Source organism: Arachis ipaensis, chromosome B3, assembly GCF_059453495.1.
Source record: "Arachis ipaensis isolate K30076 ecotype BB chromosome B3, ASM5945349v1, whole genome shotgun sequence".
NCBI lineage: Eukaryota > Viridiplantae > Streptophyta > Magnoliopsida > Fabales > Fabaceae > Arachis > Arachis ipaensis.
In genome coordinates this window covers 107,486,915-107,507,185 of record NC_142438.1, presented here as the reverse complement: position 1 = coordinate 107,507,185, position 20,271 = coordinate 107,486,915, and the positions used below count along the sequence as shown (strand labels likewise).

Below are 20,271 nucleotides of genomic sequence, written 5' to 3'. Positions count from 1 at the left end.
TTAAAGATTGATCATCATTCAAAGAAAAAAAAAAGTAATTAAGGATCTCAATTAATAATTTATGATTTAAGTAAAACAATACAAAATTGATATATACACTAGCAAAATCAGATCACCAGTACATTAGATAAGAAAAAGATTTTTACATTAAAAATGACTGTTTTTTTTTTTGTTTAATGAAAAGGTTTGATTGGTTTAAATTATTAAACTAAAATATTTTTCGTATAAAATGTTAATTTTAAAGATATTATAACTAGTCCAACTGATCCAATTGAATTTAACAAAGTCACGTGAAATCATCTCCCATGGATTCATAGAATTTAATTTATCTTATGTAATATTAAATTACTCTGAATATATACTAATCAATGCTATGTCTATGGCTTTCTTTTCTTTTCCATCAACCACATAATTGAATTGAAACATAGTTATACAATTTTTTGGATAATATATAAAAAATGTATAGATTTGAATTATCTTAGAGGGTCAGTAAGAAATATACTAAAACTGTGTGTGGCCATTTCGTTCATGAGTTCATCTTGATGGAACATCATAGTCATGCCATAAAAAATTCGGAGCCACTTAAAGTGGTTTTCATTCTAGTGGGAATAAAAGACAATTGTGATTTTCAAATATGGGAATAGATGGTAGATAAGAAGTATTTTTCAGTTATTTAGGTTCAAGATATATTTTATATTTTATAGCTCAAATTGTTGTTGTTAATAAAATGACATTGTCACGTGAATTATGCGCCTAACTTGTATGATATAGTTCCTAACATTGACACATTATTGTTTTAAATATGGCTCAACAGGGTTCTATCAGGAACACTTGCTGGATGACTCATTTCAAACCTTCTTGGATGTTGTTGTCACGAGAACAACTCATTTGGTGAGACTTTTACATAATTTTGCTTTATAAAAGGGGAAATGAAAGAAAAGATAGCATTTAGGTACTTCACATAATTTGTTTTCTCTTGTAGTCGTCCAATTAAAAGCAAATTTATTATTATTATTATTATTATTATTATTATTATTATTATTATTATTATTATTATTATCCACAAAAGCTTTACTAGCTTTAGAAAGTGCTAAGGCCAATCGCAAAAGGAGGCAAATCATGCACATAATAATGTTAATATGATCATAGGTATAACACAATTTAATTAGACAAAATCGCAGAGATACTCGTGAACATTGAACAAGGGAATATGACACCAAAAATGAAGAAATAAATAAGAAACTAGCTTTTGTTATCGTAATAATCTAGCTATTTGAAGACTTGTTTTTTGCCAAAGGAATTTAGAGAAAGTTGCTTTGTAAGGGAGAATATGTTATCTTCTTTAGTACCACTTGATTGCATTTCTATTTTCTTCTCTCCTGCTTTGGCAGTATTCTGCTGAAAATTAACAGACAATTTATTACAAAAGGCCAAGTAAATTTACCCAAAAGAAGTTGCTATAGCATGCAAATCAGGAACTAATAACTAATGTAGCAACATAGCATTACAAAATTACACCTGTCACCTCCCTCTTCTTCGAGATGCATGCATGTTGTATTCTTAAACATGAGGTATTCTAGTCCAAATACTTATATCATAAATTTGCAAGAACTTTGAGGTTTGGGCCTATTCATAAACATCAAAGGTTCTAGTAGCTCCAAATTCTCATAGTCATATCCACATTACACGTGGTAAATTTACACAATGATTTATATTACCACCCAAGGTATGTTAAATTTGATCACTCTTTAGCAAAAATGGAGGTGGTCGGGTACTTTGGCATCTTTAACTCTAATATCATTGTATTTTACTTGCATAATATGATTAAAACTTGGATAATAGAGATTTGTTATCAGTGACTTAGCATATTAAAATGAAGATTTAAACATTCTCAAAAAAAGGTATAGAAAATCCATTGCAATAATCTAAATACAGCACAGGAACCAAAATAGCACTCCACAACATGTTAAATTATGTGGAAAAGAAACTTTCTGTAGGACCTCTCATAAACCAACTAAAGTATTTAGCATATGGCAGGATGCATAAACATTTGCAAGACCATCTATTATTTATTAACCACACACAAGCCCCATATCCAGCACACAATTAAAACAGTAAAAACAGAATACTAAATTGTATAAAAGAACAAAATTTCAATCAGCCAAAGAGTATAAAGTCATACATAGGCAATAGATACATTCATAACTCACCACACATATCATTCCCTACCCCTCAACATCCACTAAATTCCTCCCGAAAAAATACAAAACACCAATCCAAAACATGTTAAGATGCATACATGTAAATCTAAATTATTATTAACATATAGTAATACTATTTCGACAAATTAATCAACAATGCATAACATCTTTAGTATGAATCCAAATTGGAAAAAGCTGATTCTACCCTAAATTGAAATAGGTAAAGACGGCAGCAACAAATAATATACACGTACCAGATAGGAAAAACCCAGAATGGAGGTGCAGCGCGTTGCGGCGACAACTCTTCACAGCGGTATCGGTGCGTCTTGCAGGCCTTTCCTTTGCTTCACCCCCTTTTGTCCTGTGTTCTTGGCAAGAACGAAAACAACCCCCAAAAATTGAAACCAAATCAAGAAGAAAAATCATGATGTTAACCAAATTGAAATCTGAAATGAAAAAGAAATGTTCCCCAAATTGAAAAGGAGATTTTTAGACAAACCAAACACATTAACTAAAATCGAAACCGAACCAACAAGAAAAACATTAGTGGGAACCAATTTCAATTCTGAAACCAAAAAGAAAACACAACAAAATTGAAGGAGGAATTTTTTACATACCAGTAATCTGAACCAAGAAGCTAAGCAGACCTAAGAATAGAACCAGAGGAAGGAGGGAGCAAATCGGCGATGGACCCACTGGCAAGGGGAAGCACAATGCAGCCGGTACTGACGGGTAGAGGGGAACGTCGGCAACGATTCTAGCGCGGAGGTGTGTTTCTTGTTTCTGCTTCTTTTCTGTTCGTGCGAGGTAGAAAACAAATTCCAAATCTGATTCTTGACTATATATACCCAATCAAGAAGAAAAACATCAATCTGAGCTAAACTGAAAAGTGAAACCAAGAAGAAAACTCAACCAAATTGAAAGAGGGATAGCAAACCTAATGAAGTGGTGCGCGCAATCATGGAGGAAGGACGGGGAAGTGGCTCAGTGATGGATACAACAATGGGGATGACGAGACTACTGGAATTGACGGAGGGGGAGCACCACGGCGGTGAGGATTCCAAAGAAGTGGTTTGCGCCCTCACACAATTGACTTCGCGAGAAAAAGGAGAGGATAACGCGCTATATGAATGAAGCTCTTATGAAATTGATTTCTAGCTTTCATTAGATTGCTACCAAGAGAGGAGAACGAGAATGAAGTTCTTACTGGGTGGGGTGGGTAGTGAAAGGGTAGGGCTTTTTTGGGGTTAGATTGAGAGATTGGTGAGCCATTGAGATTGGGTTTGCCTTGCTTGGGCTTGGGTTTGGGTTAGCAAGAATTTAGGGTTAGGTTTTATTTTTTTAAGGACTTAATTGTAATTTTATATTTTTATAGATTTAAATGTCTGTCAAATAAAAATTAAGGATATATTTGCTATTTTTATAAAAAATTTAAATATGATTTGATTTAGATTATGTAAATCGATCGGATTGAATCGAATCTGATAATTATAATAAATCAATTTTATTTTGATTTATTTAAAATATTTTATTGACCGATTTAATATTTTGTCCAATAGTAATGTGACACGTATACTACCTTTAAAAAAAGACATTTTTGATATGTTTATTAGAGTAGCCTCCTTAGATTTTAACACTAACAAAAAGAAAGTGACCGCCACTATATGTTGGAAAGTTGATTCGCATAACATCAGGTATAATATTACATGATCCCCACTTACAGGATTAATTAAGTCTAAAATGAAAGAAAAGAAAATTTTTTATCCACTGGAGCAAAATTTTCATAGAGCATGATAGTGTTGCACGACCAAAACCGAGGCTGAAGTTGAGACCAGTTCCGGAGAGGTCAACAAGTTGCAGAGTGGCCCCAATTCTGGACACTCGCATTTCACATTGTTCAAAGTCACCGCCACGTGTCCTTTAGGCACCCTACCAACCACAAACAAGTTGCATGCTCTGCTGTACTCTCCAACCACCTCAATTATCTCACCGAGGCTTTTCACAACTCTCTCTTCAAACTTTACGGATAAGCTCTTCTTTGCTTTGACCTCAGAAAGCAGCATCTCGTCCGTTGATGATGATGACGATGATGCGTTGTCGTTTATATCTACGACACTGACAATGGCTCCAACATCCTCGGACCTTACTATCAAGTGCACTATGGTGAGGTTGATACCAGGATGCTCTGCCATTCTCAAAGCATAAGTAAGCGCCTCTTGATCATCGTTGCCTCCAAAGAATAGCATCGTCATTGAAGATGAAACATTACTTGCTGCCACGTGGGTGGTCCCACCAAGCCCCCGGTCCACCAAGATCCCTACAGAACAGGGTGCATGCTCGAGAACTCTCTTATTCACCCACCTGAATTCACTTCTTGTTGTTTCCCATGTTCCATCAACCCTTTGGTGCTTGTGAAATGGCAGAATTACCATTGCAACCCTCTTGCTCTCAGCACAAGCGCATATGTCATCGTGAATGTTGGGGATGGATGAGATTGCAGTCATGGGGCGAATCGACACTCTGCTTAGCTGCTCCAAAGCCTCAAATGCAATCACCATTTGATTCGCATCAGAATGGCTGTTGCTGTGGCAGCCTTTGTTCCAAAAGGGTAGGCCATTCTTTCTGGTTTTGTGGACCATCAATATAGCAGAAGGCCTCTCAGTGAGCTCCATGAGATGCAATGCATATATGCAAAGGCCTTCCCTTTTTTCAGTGCCGCGCGAGGCTTCAATCAGATTTAGCATTGAAGGGATGTTCCTTGTGCTGTGGAAACACACCATGAGTCGCAGTTGAGTGTCCGGGTTTTTCCTCTTAACTGTTCTGTATTTGTAGTCAGCTTTTGCCATTCTCTTGGCCGGTTTATAAACTGCCATTACCAAAGGCGTCGTGATGAATGTTGTGAAGATAGCCATCAGCACCATAATTGCAAATGTTTGGTCATTTAATACCTACAAAGTAATTAAAAAAAGTAATAAGATCATGTGCAAAACTTAATCAAATGCAACGTTGAGGGTTAAACAAATTAAACATTTTTGTTAAAATAAAAACTCACATATAGTCACTAGATCAAAACCGCTAAATAATTTGATATAATTTATTATTTAACAATTTTTAACTACTAAGTTCATAAGAAAATAATTACGTCTAAATTTACAACTTTTTGTTAATTTAATTTACCTTCCTATCTTTACCAATGTTGAGCACGATGAGCTCTACCAAGCCCTTAGTATTCATGAGAAAGCCGAGAGCCAATGATTCTTGAAAAGGTACCCTACAAAAGGAGGAGACAGCAATGGTACCAACAATCTTACCGAAGCAAGCATTGAATATAACCAAAAGAAGGAGCCCCCAGGACTTGAGGCCACGAATGGTGGCTACATTTGTCTTGAGTCCGCTGGACACAAAGTACAATGGAAGGAAGAGACCAGAGACAAGATCCTCAACCTTCTCAACAAGAGCAGCCGCAAAAGGGCCTTCCTTGGGAAGAACAACTCCAACGACAAAAGCCCCAAACAGAGCATGGATTCCAATGGTGTCAGTGACAAAACCAGCTGCCAAGACCGTTGCCAACGTGGCACAGACATAGGACTCGTTGACGGCTTCACCTTCAGAGCAGCGCCGAGACATCCATCTGAAGATCGGAGGAAGAACAAGTGCGCAACAGATTACAAAGCCGCATCCGGACAAGAGGACCCAAACGGAGACAAGTGGAGAAGAGTTAGAGCCAGAGAGCGCAATCGCAAGGGCGAGAAGAATCCACGCTGCCACGTCATTAACAGCCGCTGCTGACATGGCCATCCGTCCAACCTCAGTGGTAAGCAGCCTCAACTCAGCCAAGATGCGTGCCAGGACGGGGAAGGCGGTGATGGAGAGTGCGACTCCCATGAACACAAAGAAAGGTGCTTTATCGACTCCCTGCGAGATTGTTGCTCGAAGTGCGAAAGATGTCCCGATTCCCAAGACGAAGGGGAATGTGATCCCTGCAAGGGCAATGGCAAGAGCTTTCTTTCCTGTTTTGTTAAGGAGGGACCTTGTGTCGAGCTCGAGTCCTATCAAGAACATAAAGAAAAGTAAGCCAATGTTGGCCAAAGTGTCCAAGACCGTTAGGCTCTTGGATGGGAAGACCGCGTTTAGAAAGGCAGTGCTGCGTCCCAGAGCTGATGGACCCAGCAATATTCCACCCACAATTTCTGCAATCACGCGAGGTTGCCTTAGTGGCTTGAGAAGGAATGCTAGGAGGCGAGTGAGAAGAACCACCATGCAGATTTGTAAGATTGCAAGAGGGAGTGCGTAGTCAAGCGGATTGTCTCCCTGAAACACCCCATTCGACGTCGCTTTCATGCCTGCCGGACATCCTGTACTATTTGAACCCATTGCTAATATTTCTTGCTTAACTTTTCAATTACTGCACCAGAGGACTTTTGTACTGAGGGAATAAATACAAGTGTATTAGTTTGTTTTAAAAAATTAATCAAAACAAAATTATATCTTTTTTAGATAAGTAGCTAATTATTTATCAAAATAAATCTTTATCTTTTCATTATTTTTTCCTCACCATAGCATGCACCTCTAAATATACGTAACAAAAAATAGAATAATATTCAGTTCCATACAACCTAATGAATTTGAGAAAGTTAAATTTAAACCAACTAATGATTTAATCGAAGATTATCTGAAATTATCCAATCTACTAAACACTTTTAAAATATTTAAATATTTTTTATTTGATTTAAAAATCTTATTTATATATTAAAAATTAATTACAAAATTAATTATTGATTTATTATATATTTATGTATAAATATATATTTTATATAAATAATTGATTTAATGATTTTTTTTACATCTAATATGATTGTTAATTCAAATATATAGAGGTAGAAATTTGGGAATATTTTCTACGAAGACTATGCAACCAACACGAAAGCAACGTATATTTCTTTGAACGGTCTAAATGATCGGCCAAATTTTCAACAATAAGCTTAGCTTCATTTCCATAAGTAAAGTAAACGTATTAATAGTTCACGCAAATATGGTTGGAGTGGGAGGGGGAGAAGAATAAGTTCACACAAATATGGTTGGACTGGAAGAACAAGAGAGGAGTTCAAAAGTAAATTGATCTAAAGAAAATTATTAATTTAATTCAATCTAAACGAAAAAACTAATAAAATATATACTAAGATAGATTTAATTAGATTTTATTTTTGATAAATTGTACTAATTTTTTATTAACTTATCAAAATTGATTTAGTTCAAATTAAATCACACACGGCAATATAATATTATTATTTTATTGTCAAATTTAATATTTTATTTATATTTAATTTATTATATATTTTTATTTTATTCATATATTATTATTATTTAATAAATATTTTATAAATATAAAATAAATTTTATTTATTTATTTATATTTTATTTATTATTTTTATTATTATATAAACATATCCAATTTAAATTATAAAAATTTAAATTAAATTGAATTAATTAAAAGGTAAAATAAAATTAATATAATTCAAATCACAGTAAATTATATACTTTAAATTGAATTAACTTTTGTTGAAATCCATTTAAATCGTACCGTAAACAAACACACGTGGAAAAGTGTTTGCTCTTAATTTTAATAGCAATCTCAACAAATATTATCCCACACAGTTATAATAATGATAAAAATTTGTATGTAATTATTTTTATATTTTATTTTATAATTAAATAATATTAGATAATAATTTAGTGAATGTAATGATTTTTAACTATAAATTTTTATGCGAAGAGAACTAAGTGTTAGTCTTTTAATTGTAACTAAATTGAATTAGTACTCCGGTTATCAAATCAGAACGCCATCAACATCTTCGTCAAATTGATGACGCAGGTTGTACGTGTTGAAAACTCAAAGTCAGGCTCAAAACTTCTGGTAAAAGGCATCCATGTAATTTGTCTTGCCAACATTTCAAAGCAGTATACGCTTAAATATTCAGCAGTAATTATCTAAATCAGATTTCAACCATTTTAAAGGTAGATATTTTAATTCTTAAGAGAAATTAATATACATATTAATTTTTAAAATTTTATTCTAATAGACAAAATAATCTGCAGCTTTGTTTCTGATAGAATAATTATTTAAATTAATTTTTAAATATTTTAAAAATTAATATTTTAGTCTAAAAAAATAATATATAAATTATTTTTTAATATTTTTTCTGTCATATATAATAATTTTTTGTCTAATTTATTTTTATTATATATCAATTTTTATTATTATTAATTTAGTTTATTATATGTAGACGATGATAAAATCAATAATAATGATACGAATATATTAATACACACTTTTCGTTAAAAATAAATAAAGTCAATAATAATTATTTAAAATTTAAATTAAAAAATTTTTTAATATAAAAATATTTTTTAAAATAAAATATTTTTTGATTATATTAAATACAAAAATATTAAATAATTATTTTTCATAAAATAAATTTTAATAAATTTATTGAATATTATCATTATTATTATTATTATTTTATTATATTATTGAGCGAATATTATATATATATATATACACATAAGAATTTTAATAAATAAATTTATTATTATTTTTATTTAAAAAATATAAAAAATTATATAATATTATTATGTAATTAATAATAATTATTTTATTTTATTTTTTTAGAAAAAAATGGTTATTTTTTATCAAAAAAATATTAATAATTAATCTATATATTAATTTTTTTAAAAAATTAAAATATCTATTTTAAAAATTTTTGAAGATTAATCTGATGAGTTATTATTCTGTCAGAAAATAAATTAAAAATAAAATTTAAAAATATTTTTATGTATTAATTTTTTTGTGAATAAAATATTCAATTTTAAAATTTTTAAAAACTGATTGAGTAATTATTCAATATTTAAATATATTGAAATTAAAATAAAATAAAAATCTTAGTGCTCGTTAAAATAGTATCTCTCAATGATTATCTTGCTTAAATTTATATTTAGACCTTTCAATATAATATTAAAAGATTTTATTTTATTTTTGAAATATCTTTCTGTAAAAAATAAAAATGATAACGTTTAAAAGATTTGTTTTTTATACTTATTCTAATAATCCTATTTTTGCTAAAAAAGATTTATCTAGACATTTTGAAGCTAAGACGTTTATGAGAAAGAAAGAGGCTTGATGTTGAGGTGTAGTTACGTGGCTTATGATGAGCTTGTGCCTTTCCAGTATTCCACCACATAATTAAATATATGATAAAAATTTACTTATAATTATTTTTATATAAAAATAAGAGTTAAAAATTATTAAATAATAATTTAATTAAATTTATTAAAATATTTTTAAATATTTATTTTACTTAAAAAAACTGCAACTGAATCTTGACGAAAAGTACATAATCACAGCAGCTGTTTTCCAGCCCGTAAATTTTCATTTTTCAATTCTTTATTTCTTTGGTTTTTATAGATATCAAATATTTCTCGAGCTTTATTCCCGGTTCTTTAATTCCCAAAATCACACATACACGACGCCCTTCAGAAAGGGACAAAAAAAAAAAAGAGAAATCTGGCTTCGCATTATTTAAAAAAATAACTTGAGAACAATATGGAACTAGTTAGAATTGAAGAACTGCGTCACAAACAATAATGTAGAAAACATGTTTGGGTCCAAAGAAAACGACGATAATGTTGGGAAAGCAGAGATAACAGAAGAGCTTACGTGGTTGTTTTGTCGAGCGATATCTGAAGAATTGGGTGGGTTGGGACGACGTATATAATACAATCAGCTTGGCATGGGAGAGCATGATTGGGTGACTGGGATCATTGATGAAGAATAATATAATGAGCAGTGAAGCTTAAGAGAACTTAGAATTGATCAAATTTCATAAATGAAGAAGCTGAGGCCCTTGCCGACTTGACTTGGATTATATATTATATACAGTCATGCAAGCATCCACATCCCGTAAGGTAATTGACACCCTCGTTATTTTATGCATTGAATCTAAAATATTATTAAACAAAAACATAAAATGGGGATGCAAAAATAATTTAGTTAAATATATTAAATAATTTAATTATTTTAAATATTATCTTTAGATAAAAATATTATAGTTACTATTAAATAAATTAACATTTTTAAAAATAAATATAACAATTAAAATTATTAGATAATTTATTATATTTAACTAAATTAATTAATATAATATATATTTTAAAATATTATTTGTATACTAAAATTAATTACCAAAATCAGTTAATTAATTTCTACGTCTAAGTTATTTAATCAACTAAGTTTAATTAAGTAATTTTGACCTAATTTATCTTCAACCCCTACTACTTCTAAAAAATTTTTGGCTCAACGCGCGAATATATATATAACTGCCTTTTTTATGCGAATTTTGTTTTCTTTCTCGAATTTTCTCACCATTTTTTGCATCTCTACGTTCTGTTCCATCTCTGCGATATCTGTATTTCTCTTCATTCTCTATGTTCTCTTCGTTCTTTGCGTTTTCTTCGTTCAAGTTCAATGCTCTTTTATCTTATTTGAAGATTTGGATCAAAATTTTTGAAATCAAGCTGTGAAATCAAGTTTGAGCAGGTATTTCGTTGTCGAAGATAATAAATGATTCATGTTCAGACTGTCAATTGAACCATAGCAAAGTGAATTATTGTTTTGAATTGAATTAAGTGGCTGGGGTTTGGTTCGATTCTAGTTAATGTAGTTCGTTAGTAGTTTATAATTCTGTAAGTGAATAATGTTATTTTTGTCTTTGAAAATTGATATTCATGGTCGATGTTTTGAATTAATGTAATGTAGGAGTTCTGAATCTGAATTATTATTGTGATGAATCTGTTCCATTCTTATTTCGATGTGTTTCTATATTGTAAATCGGTGTATTTTGGTAATCTTTTGGTGTATTTTTAGGTTCAGACTTTCAATTGAACCAAACCCAATTGTATTATTATTTTGAATCAAATCAAGTGGTGAGGTGTAGTTTGAATCTAGTTAATGTAATTTGTTAGTTGTTTTATGATTTTGTAATTGAATAATTTTGTTTTTGTTTGTGAAATTTTTTTTTTCATGATTGATAGTTTGAATTTAAATGTAATGTATGAGTTTTGAATCTGACTTTATTATTTTGATGAATCTGTTTCGTTCAAAGTTTCTGTGTATTTTAGATTCTAATATGGTGTATTTTGGAATAATTTTGGTGTATTTTCAGTTTCTGTGTGATGTTGATGAATAGCTAGTTCCAAATGTTGGGATGACTTTTAACATGCTTGAAGAAGCTGGAAAATTCTACAAAGATTATTCTAAACTTCCAAATTTTTCTAAAAAAATTTGAAACACAAATAAGAAGGAAAATAAAATTAAGAACCAATTGATTACATGTACTAGAGAAGGGAAATGAAAATGGAACATATCTCCAACTGAGAAGGCAAATCCCTCAGTTGGATTAAATTGTCTTGCAAGAATTTATATACATATATTGAAGAACGTTGATGTTTGGACCATTTCGAAGGTTGTGTTACATCATTCACATTCGTGCTGTCCAAATCAAGCAGAGATGTTAAACAACATAGGCTGTAAATCCCGCGAAATTAATGAATAATTAGCTAATAAATTAATTATTAATAAAAAAAATTAGAAAATTAATTTTTATAATTTAGAGAGGTAGAAATATTTAAAATATAAATTTTAACACTAATTTTAAAAAATTTGGTCCAAAACCGGACCAACGGACCGAACCGATTGGATTGGACCTAAACTAAACCCAAGGCACTATATAAATAGGAAGACATAGCCTATTCTTCCCCATTATTTCCTTGAAGCACGCTGAAAGGGGGGAGCAAGGGAAGAACAATTGAACTAAACCCTAACCCCATTTAATATTCAATTCTCCATATCTCTTAAATCGGAGCTCCAATCGTCGCACCATTTGCAGCTAGGTGTTCACTGCGTCAAACTCTTCGAAACCATCCGAACAAAGTGATAAAAAAATTTCATTTTCTCACTCCGCCCTTCCTCCTTGCAACTTCAAAATTTTGGTTTATGGGTATTGAAGATTATGGTGTTTTGATGTTATAGGATTGAACTAGTGATGAGTCCATATTTGATGATGATTTTTGGCTTGAATTGGACAGATTTCATCACATAAACTCACACTTAATCACCAAAAGAGCATACTTTTGTGATTTCTCTGTAGTTTGAACTTAAATGTAAAAACATGTATTTTTGTGCTTAAATTGATCATTTTAATTTCACTTTTATTTCATTCGATACCGTGATATATGTTGTTAAGTGATTTCAGGTCAATTAGGCAAGAATGGTTTGGTAGAAGTGGAAGAAAGCATGCAAAAAGGGAGATTTAATGAAAAAACAAAGGAGAAGCACACACTGAAGTGTGCGTACGTACCACCTCCTATGCGTACGCACAAGTGGAAAAATCAGCAAGTGTGCGTACACACAAGTCCCAGCGTGTGACTTCATTAATGAAGCACGTGGCTCGCGATTTTGGGGGCTTCTTGGCCCAATTTTTGGAGTTGCTAAAGCCAATTTGAAGGCTATATCAAAGGAAAATGAACATACGCTTAGGAGGCCTCATTACTCACATTAGATAGATAATTAGGAGTAGGAGTAGTGTAGAGTAGTGTTCTCTCATTTCTCTCTTAGGGTTTACTTAAATTTCATTGTAGAATTTTATACTTTCAGTTTTGATCTTGGATTTTGCTCATCTCTTTTGTAAGTACTCTTTAATTAATCACATTTACTCTTGCTTTCTTATAATAGAAGTCATTTTCTTAATTTGCTCAATTTTGATTACTTGAATCTTTTGTTTATGAATTTGGTCTTTTATGATTTATACTTGCTTGATTGAATGTTTATTGTTGATATTGTGAATAGTTTGGTTATAGTTTCATTTTCTTTTGCAATTTACCATGTTTTGTTTTTATGCCCACAAAGTGTTTGTGAAAATGCCAACTATAGATTGTGAGTATATTTTCACACCTTGGCTTGGAAAATGAGTTCCTAGGATACTAGAGTCATAATGTCCGATATTTAGTGGTAATTCTTGGGTTGTTAGTTGACTTTTATTTCCATTAACGCTAGCTTGACTTACTCCTCGATGTTAGGGGTTGACGAAGTAAGATTAACTCATCATAGTTGCCATAGTTGTGGTTATGACGATGATAGGATTCCTTAATTCTCATTCCCAAAACAAGGCTCTTTTATGCATTTATCGCATTTTCACTAGTTTTGATCTTACTTTCTTCTACTTTGCATTAATTTTCTTTTTGATTATTTGTTAGTGATTTTATTCGTTAGTTCTTTTAATTTTTCATCTAATGCTTGAAGAAACCCCTTATTTCACAACCAAGAGTGTGACATCTCATTTGCATAGTCCGAGGGAGACGACCCAGGATTTAAAACTCTACAAAAAAACTTGGTAATTACGGCGGTTTTTTAGGGTTATTACGGCGGTTTGAACTACCATTATTACCTTGAACGACGCTCAAGAAAAATCACCATAATTTGAAGCACCATTTGGTTATTACGGCGGTTTTCAAAAAACCGCCACAATTACCTGGTTAAAATGGCAGTTTTGAGTTGGGTTAAAATGGTGGTTCAAACCGCCGTTATTTGCAGATAAAACGGCACTTTCTGGTTGGTTTAAACGGCGATTTCAAACCGGCATTATTTTCAGATAAAATGGTGTTTTTTATTGGTTAAAACAGCAGTTCAAACCGTCGTTATTTCCAAATAAAACGATTTTGATTGGTTAAAATGTCGTTTCATGTTGTTTACAACGGAATTATTTATTGTTTAAAAATGGTAGTTTAAAACCGCCATTTTTACCGAGTTAAAATGGGGTTTTAATTGTTTAAAATGGCAGTTACAAGCCGTTGTTTTTACCAGATAAAAGTGATATTTTTTATCGTTTAAAAAGACAGTTTTAACCGTCATTTTTAATATGTTAAACAATTTTTTGTTTAAAATTTTCCAATAACAAGAAATCATAATTCATAAACAAAATATTAGGTAACTCATAAATAAAATATTAATCATAATATATAATATTTTAGTATTGAAAATCAATCATCACAATTTACATAGTAGTATGATTCACTTTACATGGCAATTTTAACAAAAATAATGAACAAGAAAAGAAGAAAAAAGGAGTACGAAGCACCCTGGATTTTAGATAGACGTGGAAATAGATTCTTTTCCTCCAAGCATTTGAATAATAGCTTCCAGAAGTTTAATATCATTGTCACTCTTTGCAATTTCTTCTTGCTTTACACGTAATTCTTCCATGTGTAGCTCAAACACCTCAAGTAGAGTTGCATTCAATTTCTGACTGCAAATCCCAAAATCTACCCCTTCTCCCCAACCAAAACAAGATTTGAAACTAGAAACCCGAGGTTGAAGTTTTCAGGTACAATGGCATCAACACAATTTCAAAAATTCAAGGCATGCTACTACATCAGTGTGTAACTGAATGTGGACTTAATTACTCCCTAATGGAAATTAACAACTTAATAATTTCTTCAACCAAAATCAACATGCATAGCTCATTCATATTGAAGGACAACAGAAAAAAATAAGTTACTCCAGATTAAAACAGGCATTTACATATTATGATTATAGTTTGAGTTCTAAGGATTCATGATGAACATACTTGTGGTGTTCTCAAGCTCTTTGGTGACCTCTTGCGCATGCAATTCAAAAGCTCTCTGTGCCATTTCAAGTTGTCGCTTCTCAGAGCGAGCGCAGGCAGCTGCGGTGATGGCGGCATCAAGCTCTCATTCCATTATTGTCGACGAAACAACCTTCTTCAGAAGAAGCATCTGAAAAGACTCCAGATTAGAGGCCATCTCCGTCACATTAATTCCAAAATAAAATAAAATAAATATTATTATACAAAAAAGAAAAAGAAAGTTTTTTTGTCTCCAGCAAATTTTTTACCTGCTTCCTTCTCCCTTCATAGGGTGAATTCACCTTTCAATCTTAGTTAAAACACTACCTAGTTTACAAAAAAATTCACATAATATAAATAAATAAAAGAATTTTCATAACTTTCATAGTTGCACAAAGAATAACCACTATCATAACAATTATTACTGTCAAATTCTAATAAAAAAAGGTTTAAAACTTTGTAACCAAGTTTCTAAAGCAATTTATTATTGTAAAGTTTTTGGTTAAATCTATTAAATTATAAAAAAGGTTCATAACTTTTTGTAACATTAGGCTATTTCAAGGACTTGAAAACACAATTTTATTCAATATATGGACCTGATTAAAAAAATTTCCAACTATAGAGACCTAAATGAAAATTGAGTAAAACTATAGCAAATTGTGCATAATTAAACCAACTATGAAATCCACAGTAATAAGGGTTGGATTTATTAAACACAAAGCTGAATTTTTTTTTCTTTTTTAACAATATGACACATGATGAAAATTTGGCAAATAAAAGGAATTTATGATCAACTGCTTATAACATAATGATGAGCAATGTAATAAAGTAACATCGCAAACTAGAAGCAGTTGTTGAATCCTAAATATCGAAGTTAGAGGATTTCAAAATTTAAAGTAAAGATTTTATAATATGCTCTTTCTGAAGCAACTTTACAGATGGTATTCGAAGTTAAAGAAAGAATTTTACATATAAGAAGTATAGAGATCAAGAGAAATCACTAGTGTGACCTACCTTTGATATGTGTGCACCAAGATTTCAATGAACACCAGAGCACTAGATGCAAATAAGAACACCAAGATTTAGTGATGCCCAATCAGGTTCAGGGATACCGCAATCAGCACATCTATCATTCCCACACACTTTTCGCAACACATCAAAAGGCTTCTCATTTTTAATACCGGATCATTGCAGCTGCAAACTTCTCGAGTTGTGGTCCACATTTGTTGTAGCAGGATTTCTCTCTGCCGTAAATTCTTCAATAGCTGTGTGATCAAAATCTGAACTTTCAAAAGAATTACTCTCACTGGTAGACCTATTATGAGCACTTCCCATTGAAATTGTAGGTAATAACTGAAAAAATTGGGCACCATTAATCAAAGTTAACAGAAGTTCCACTGGAACATATCAAGCAAAAGTTTTTGGCAGTTACCCTTTCAAGAATCTGAGAACTCAATAATGAGGCAATAACACTTGTGATCTTTTCAATCCAATGCATTTGGTCCAGTGCGCTCTCTGCCTACACTGACAAGAATAATTCTGGAATTAATCTATAAATCCCTTACTATTGTTCCTGTAATAATATCATAATCCAAGAAATTACAAAATCATATCAAATAACCTGCAAAGTGTAGTTCTTTGTTGGTGAGATGATCCGAAAGCAAAACCTCAAATCTAATTGGTCAACATCAACTTTGATTGTAGATATAAAAAGGTTCACAGTATGATGTGCAACAGATTTCTCATCATGTACTCCACCATGATGATAAGAAGACAACCATCGACTTAAAAGTCCAGACCCGAGCTCAGAACTATTCCTTTGACCAGAATGTTGACTGCTAGATCCCTACACGTGAGAATTAAAACAATAACATGAGGTGAATGAAGAAGCATATCAGCCCAAGTTATTCATAAACCAACTGATTTGTTCATGTTAGAATTCTAACCGATGACTTGTTGACTTGTTTACGGTAGTAATACAGCATTCCTCGACTATCAAGAACAAAAAACCTCCTTTTTCAATCTCCCCTTAAGTTTGATGATCGTTTTGAGAGATAACCCTGGCAAATAGTTTTGACCTAAAAATGATGTACATACAAGAAAATGTTAGAGGAGCCATCTGGAGAAAATAATAACTAATTCTTTTTTATCATCAAATTTACAGGCCTCTTCTCCAACCTTTCCCTTTGCAGCAGATTGCATAACTGCCTCTATCATCTTATGTGAACTTCTACCAATGGCTTGTATACCATCTCCATTAGGACATCTACTAGAACCGTTTGAAACCCATCTACTCTCTCGGTCAATCTTCCGTTTGTATTCTTACATTCTTTCATTGAGAGCTGCCTGCTCATAATTAGACCTTTCTCTTGACTGTTGAGCATAAGTCAAGACCTGCAAAGGAACTAGCTTGGAGTAAATAACTTTTCATGCTTCACTTTATTATAATTTTACCAATTACATAAAATTCCATAGAAAAAACAAAGCTTTTGGAAGTTGATTTCAAACTTAGTTAATATATAGCTCCATCTGGTGCAACAATTCTTACCCCTACAAGTAAAATTTACTTAGGACAAGCACGGTGACAAAAAATATGGTGCAGAAGATACATATACGAACACAATGTCTACCTTTTTGAAGTAACAAAGATGCACATCCATTGTCCCACTAACTACTTCTAAAAATTCAAACCTCTTATTGGCTTCAACATTTGACAAGGCAGTAACCTGGAGAGGTATTTTAACTTTGTGAAAAAAAATCATACCATGATAACTTATTTATGTTTTGATCAAATGAGTTTACTGACCAGATTAAATCGAGCTTTCTCAAATGTAGATCTTGCATTATGAAGCTCCTGAAACATTTCCTAATCATTTAGGAGTTCAAAGAATGGGATATTCGAGTGTCGAGTGTGAACATAAGTTGTCCCAAACAAATAAGACATACAAAAGCTTACCTCTTCTAGGGTATTAGCTACTTCACTTTTTGTGCCTTTTCTCAGTGACAGAAACCTTTCACGAGTATGTAAAGATTATAGATTTAGCAATTATTAGGAAGCAACTTGATGTTGAAGCTTAACATTGTTGTCTCCAGTTTAGTACATGTACTTTTATATTTAAGAAGTAAAGAGGCTACAGCAAACTAGACACTTAGAAAATTCTGAAAATTATGTTCTCAAAGACTTCTGTTTCAAGTCTAGGACCATTTTATAGTAGTGAATAAAAAATTGTTAAAATCTATCATATGTCCTTGTCCTTCTCCTTGTCTTTGCTTTGATCTTTATCTTTGTGACGATGTTTATGCTTCTTATGCTCCTTATCCTTGTCCTGATGCCTATCCCTGTCTTTGTTTTTTTATACTTCTTCTCTATGCCTTAGCATCATAAAGACTAAAAAAAGTAAATCATATTCCAGAGGAAAGGAAAATGTCACTAACCTGATATGTTTGATCCTCTTCTAAGAAGTAGGGTTAACAATGTTTGATCCTCTTCCAAGAAACATCAACTGCGATCAATAATCAAAATATAGAAAGAAAACAACACTCTCAATGCTGCTACTGTGTAATTCAAGCAACCAATAACTTATCCAGTTTTAAACAAGCAGAATTCAAGTTAAATCATAAAATCTTTGAAACTCAGATGCAACGAATAACAAACTCCAAGCCTTAAAACAGGAGCTACAACCAAATACAGAACTAACAGAAGTAATTTCTAAGAAGCAAAATAACAAACACATAAAGTGCAATAAGTGCATTATTACTAAATGTTTGTAATAAGAAACTATTCACTCTTCCAGTCCAGTCTCTTGGATTGGAGATTTTATAATAATCTATTAGTTCCTAAAAATGATGATTTCAACTTTTTCAAGTACAAAAATGATATTATAAATAGCACATACTTCGCCATCATTAATAAAAATTCTAGAAGCATATAAAAAAAGTAATAGAAAACAATAATAGCAAAGTGCCTGACTATGGAATAACTTAAACAGATGGAAAAGGGTAGCAGTCATATACCTTTGACTTGCTGACATCTGCGATAACAATACCAGGAATGCCAATAAGGTCCAATGTGATGATGAGCGTAGAGACCAACTTTTTGTATTATCTTCATGAATCTCACCAGAACATATCTCCCTTCAAAATTTTACTGAGTGGAGTAGCATGAAGAAAACACAATAAACAAAGATCAAATGAGAGAAAGAAACACAGAAGAAAAAACAAAACATGATAATAATTCAGAATAAGAGAGTGGTGAGGTACATTGCCAGGGGAAGGCTCGTGAATATTCCAGAACACACAGGTTTTAATCACATCTATTTCTCCTTTTTCACGGGGTATAATTGTAAATTTAGTAAAAAATAAAATAAAAATATGAGAGCACTTACCGTGAGCAAGTGAGAAGAGCGGTTCTTAATCTCATCGATTATATCACGTGCATTTGCCGGAGCCAGCACTGCCTCCAGCATTCCATTTTAGTTGTATTTTGCTATGGTTGTCTCCTCATCGTGTAGTAAAATTCCACCACCTCTGGCACCCTCGTCAACAACAACAACAACGCAGAAGATCAATCAAAGTAAAAATAAAGGAGAAAAAACGAGCATTCTCTATTTCTTCCTACTAGATCATGAATTAGATCTAAAATTATGAAGAGGAAGGAAAAATCAAAAGAAGATGAAGGCGGAAAAAAAATCACAGAGGTTCGTTAAAGGCAGCAACAGCGGCATTGCTTGCGGCGGCGAGGTGAATGGAGGCATCTTTTCCAACACCTCAGCAAAAGACATATTGATGTGTAATCTTTTAAAGATTTTCAAGAATTGAGTGAACTGCTCATCCTTAGTCTCCTCTTGCAACTTCTGAGGGTGGGGTACTTCAGGCTCTTGTGCCACCAATGGGGCATGTAACAGTATGTTTCCAGCCTTTTCTTGAGCCTTTTCTTCTTTCAATTACTCAGAATTGGAACTGTAAAGATGTACTTGTTTGCATATTACTGTTTTCAATTACTCAGTAACTCGCATCTCCTTAGGCTCGGCCTCCTTGGCCATGGTAAGGGCCTTACACTCTTCTCTTAGATTTATCTCTGTGTTATTAGGAAGAGTGTTAGGAGGTCTCTCAGATATCCTCTTACTCAATTGACCCACTTGTACTTTCAAGTTCCAAATTGAAGCTCTTATTTCTTACATGAAGCTGTAAGTGGTCTTGGAAAGTTCAGCAACTAGTGTGGCTAAGTCAGGAGTATCTTGGCTCTGAGAGGATCCTTGTTGCTGCTGAGATGGGTGAAACTGCCGGTTGTTAAATCTATTCTGATTTGAGCCACCCTGGTTGTTGTTGAAGCTTTGTTGGAGCTTCTATGGCTGCTCTCTCCATCCAAAGTTAGG

The 20,271-nt window shown here is 32.3% G+C and overlaps 2 protein-coding genes and 1 pseudogene across 3 annotated transcripts; all 3 read right to left on the bottom strand.

The window, feature by feature from the left end:
- Nucleotides 1-965: 965 nt before the first annotated feature.
- On the bottom strand, nucleotides 966-3,549 carry LOC107630733 (uncharacterized). 2 transcript variants are annotated; one of them, XM_016333952.3, is made up of 4 exons: nucleotides 3,139-3,549; nucleotides 2,819-2,995; nucleotides 2,456-2,569; nucleotides 966-1,395 (listed from the first exon to the last, which is right to left on the bottom strand). In XM_016333952.3, the coding sequence occupies exons 1-4, from the start codon at nucleotides 3,161-3,163 to the stop codon at nucleotides 1,343-1,345; spliced, it is 369 nt and encodes a 122-aa protein (XP_016189438.1). In that variant the 5' UTR covers nucleotides 3,164-3,549; the 3' UTR covers nucleotides 966-1,342. The 2 variants fall into 2 exon arrangements, with proteins under 2 accessions (XP_016189438.1, XP_016189437.1); XM_016333951.3 differs by having other exon boundaries at nucleotides 1,343-1,398.
- A 317-nt stretch (nucleotides 3,550-3,866) lies between these two features.
- Nucleotides 3,867-10,095, bottom strand: LOC107630729 (cation/H(+) antiporter 18-like). The gene is made up of 3 exons (XM_021119122.2): nucleotides 9,916-10,095; nucleotides 5,379-6,627; nucleotides 3,867-5,149 (listed from the first exon to the last, which is right to left on the bottom strand). The coding sequence occupies exons 2-3, from the start codon at nucleotides 6,573-6,575 to the stop codon at nucleotides 3,983-3,985; spliced, it is 2,364 nt and encodes a 787-aa protein (XP_020974781.1). The 5' UTR covers nucleotides 6,576-6,627; nucleotides 9,916-10,095; the 3' UTR covers nucleotides 3,867-3,982.
- A 5,788-nt stretch (nucleotides 10,096-15,883) lies between these two features.
- Nucleotides 15,884-19,362, bottom strand: LOC107633414 (ADP-ribosylation factor GTPase-activating protein AGD3-like; annotated as a pseudogene).
- Between the last annotated feature and the right edge of the window lie 909 nt (nucleotides 19,363-20,271).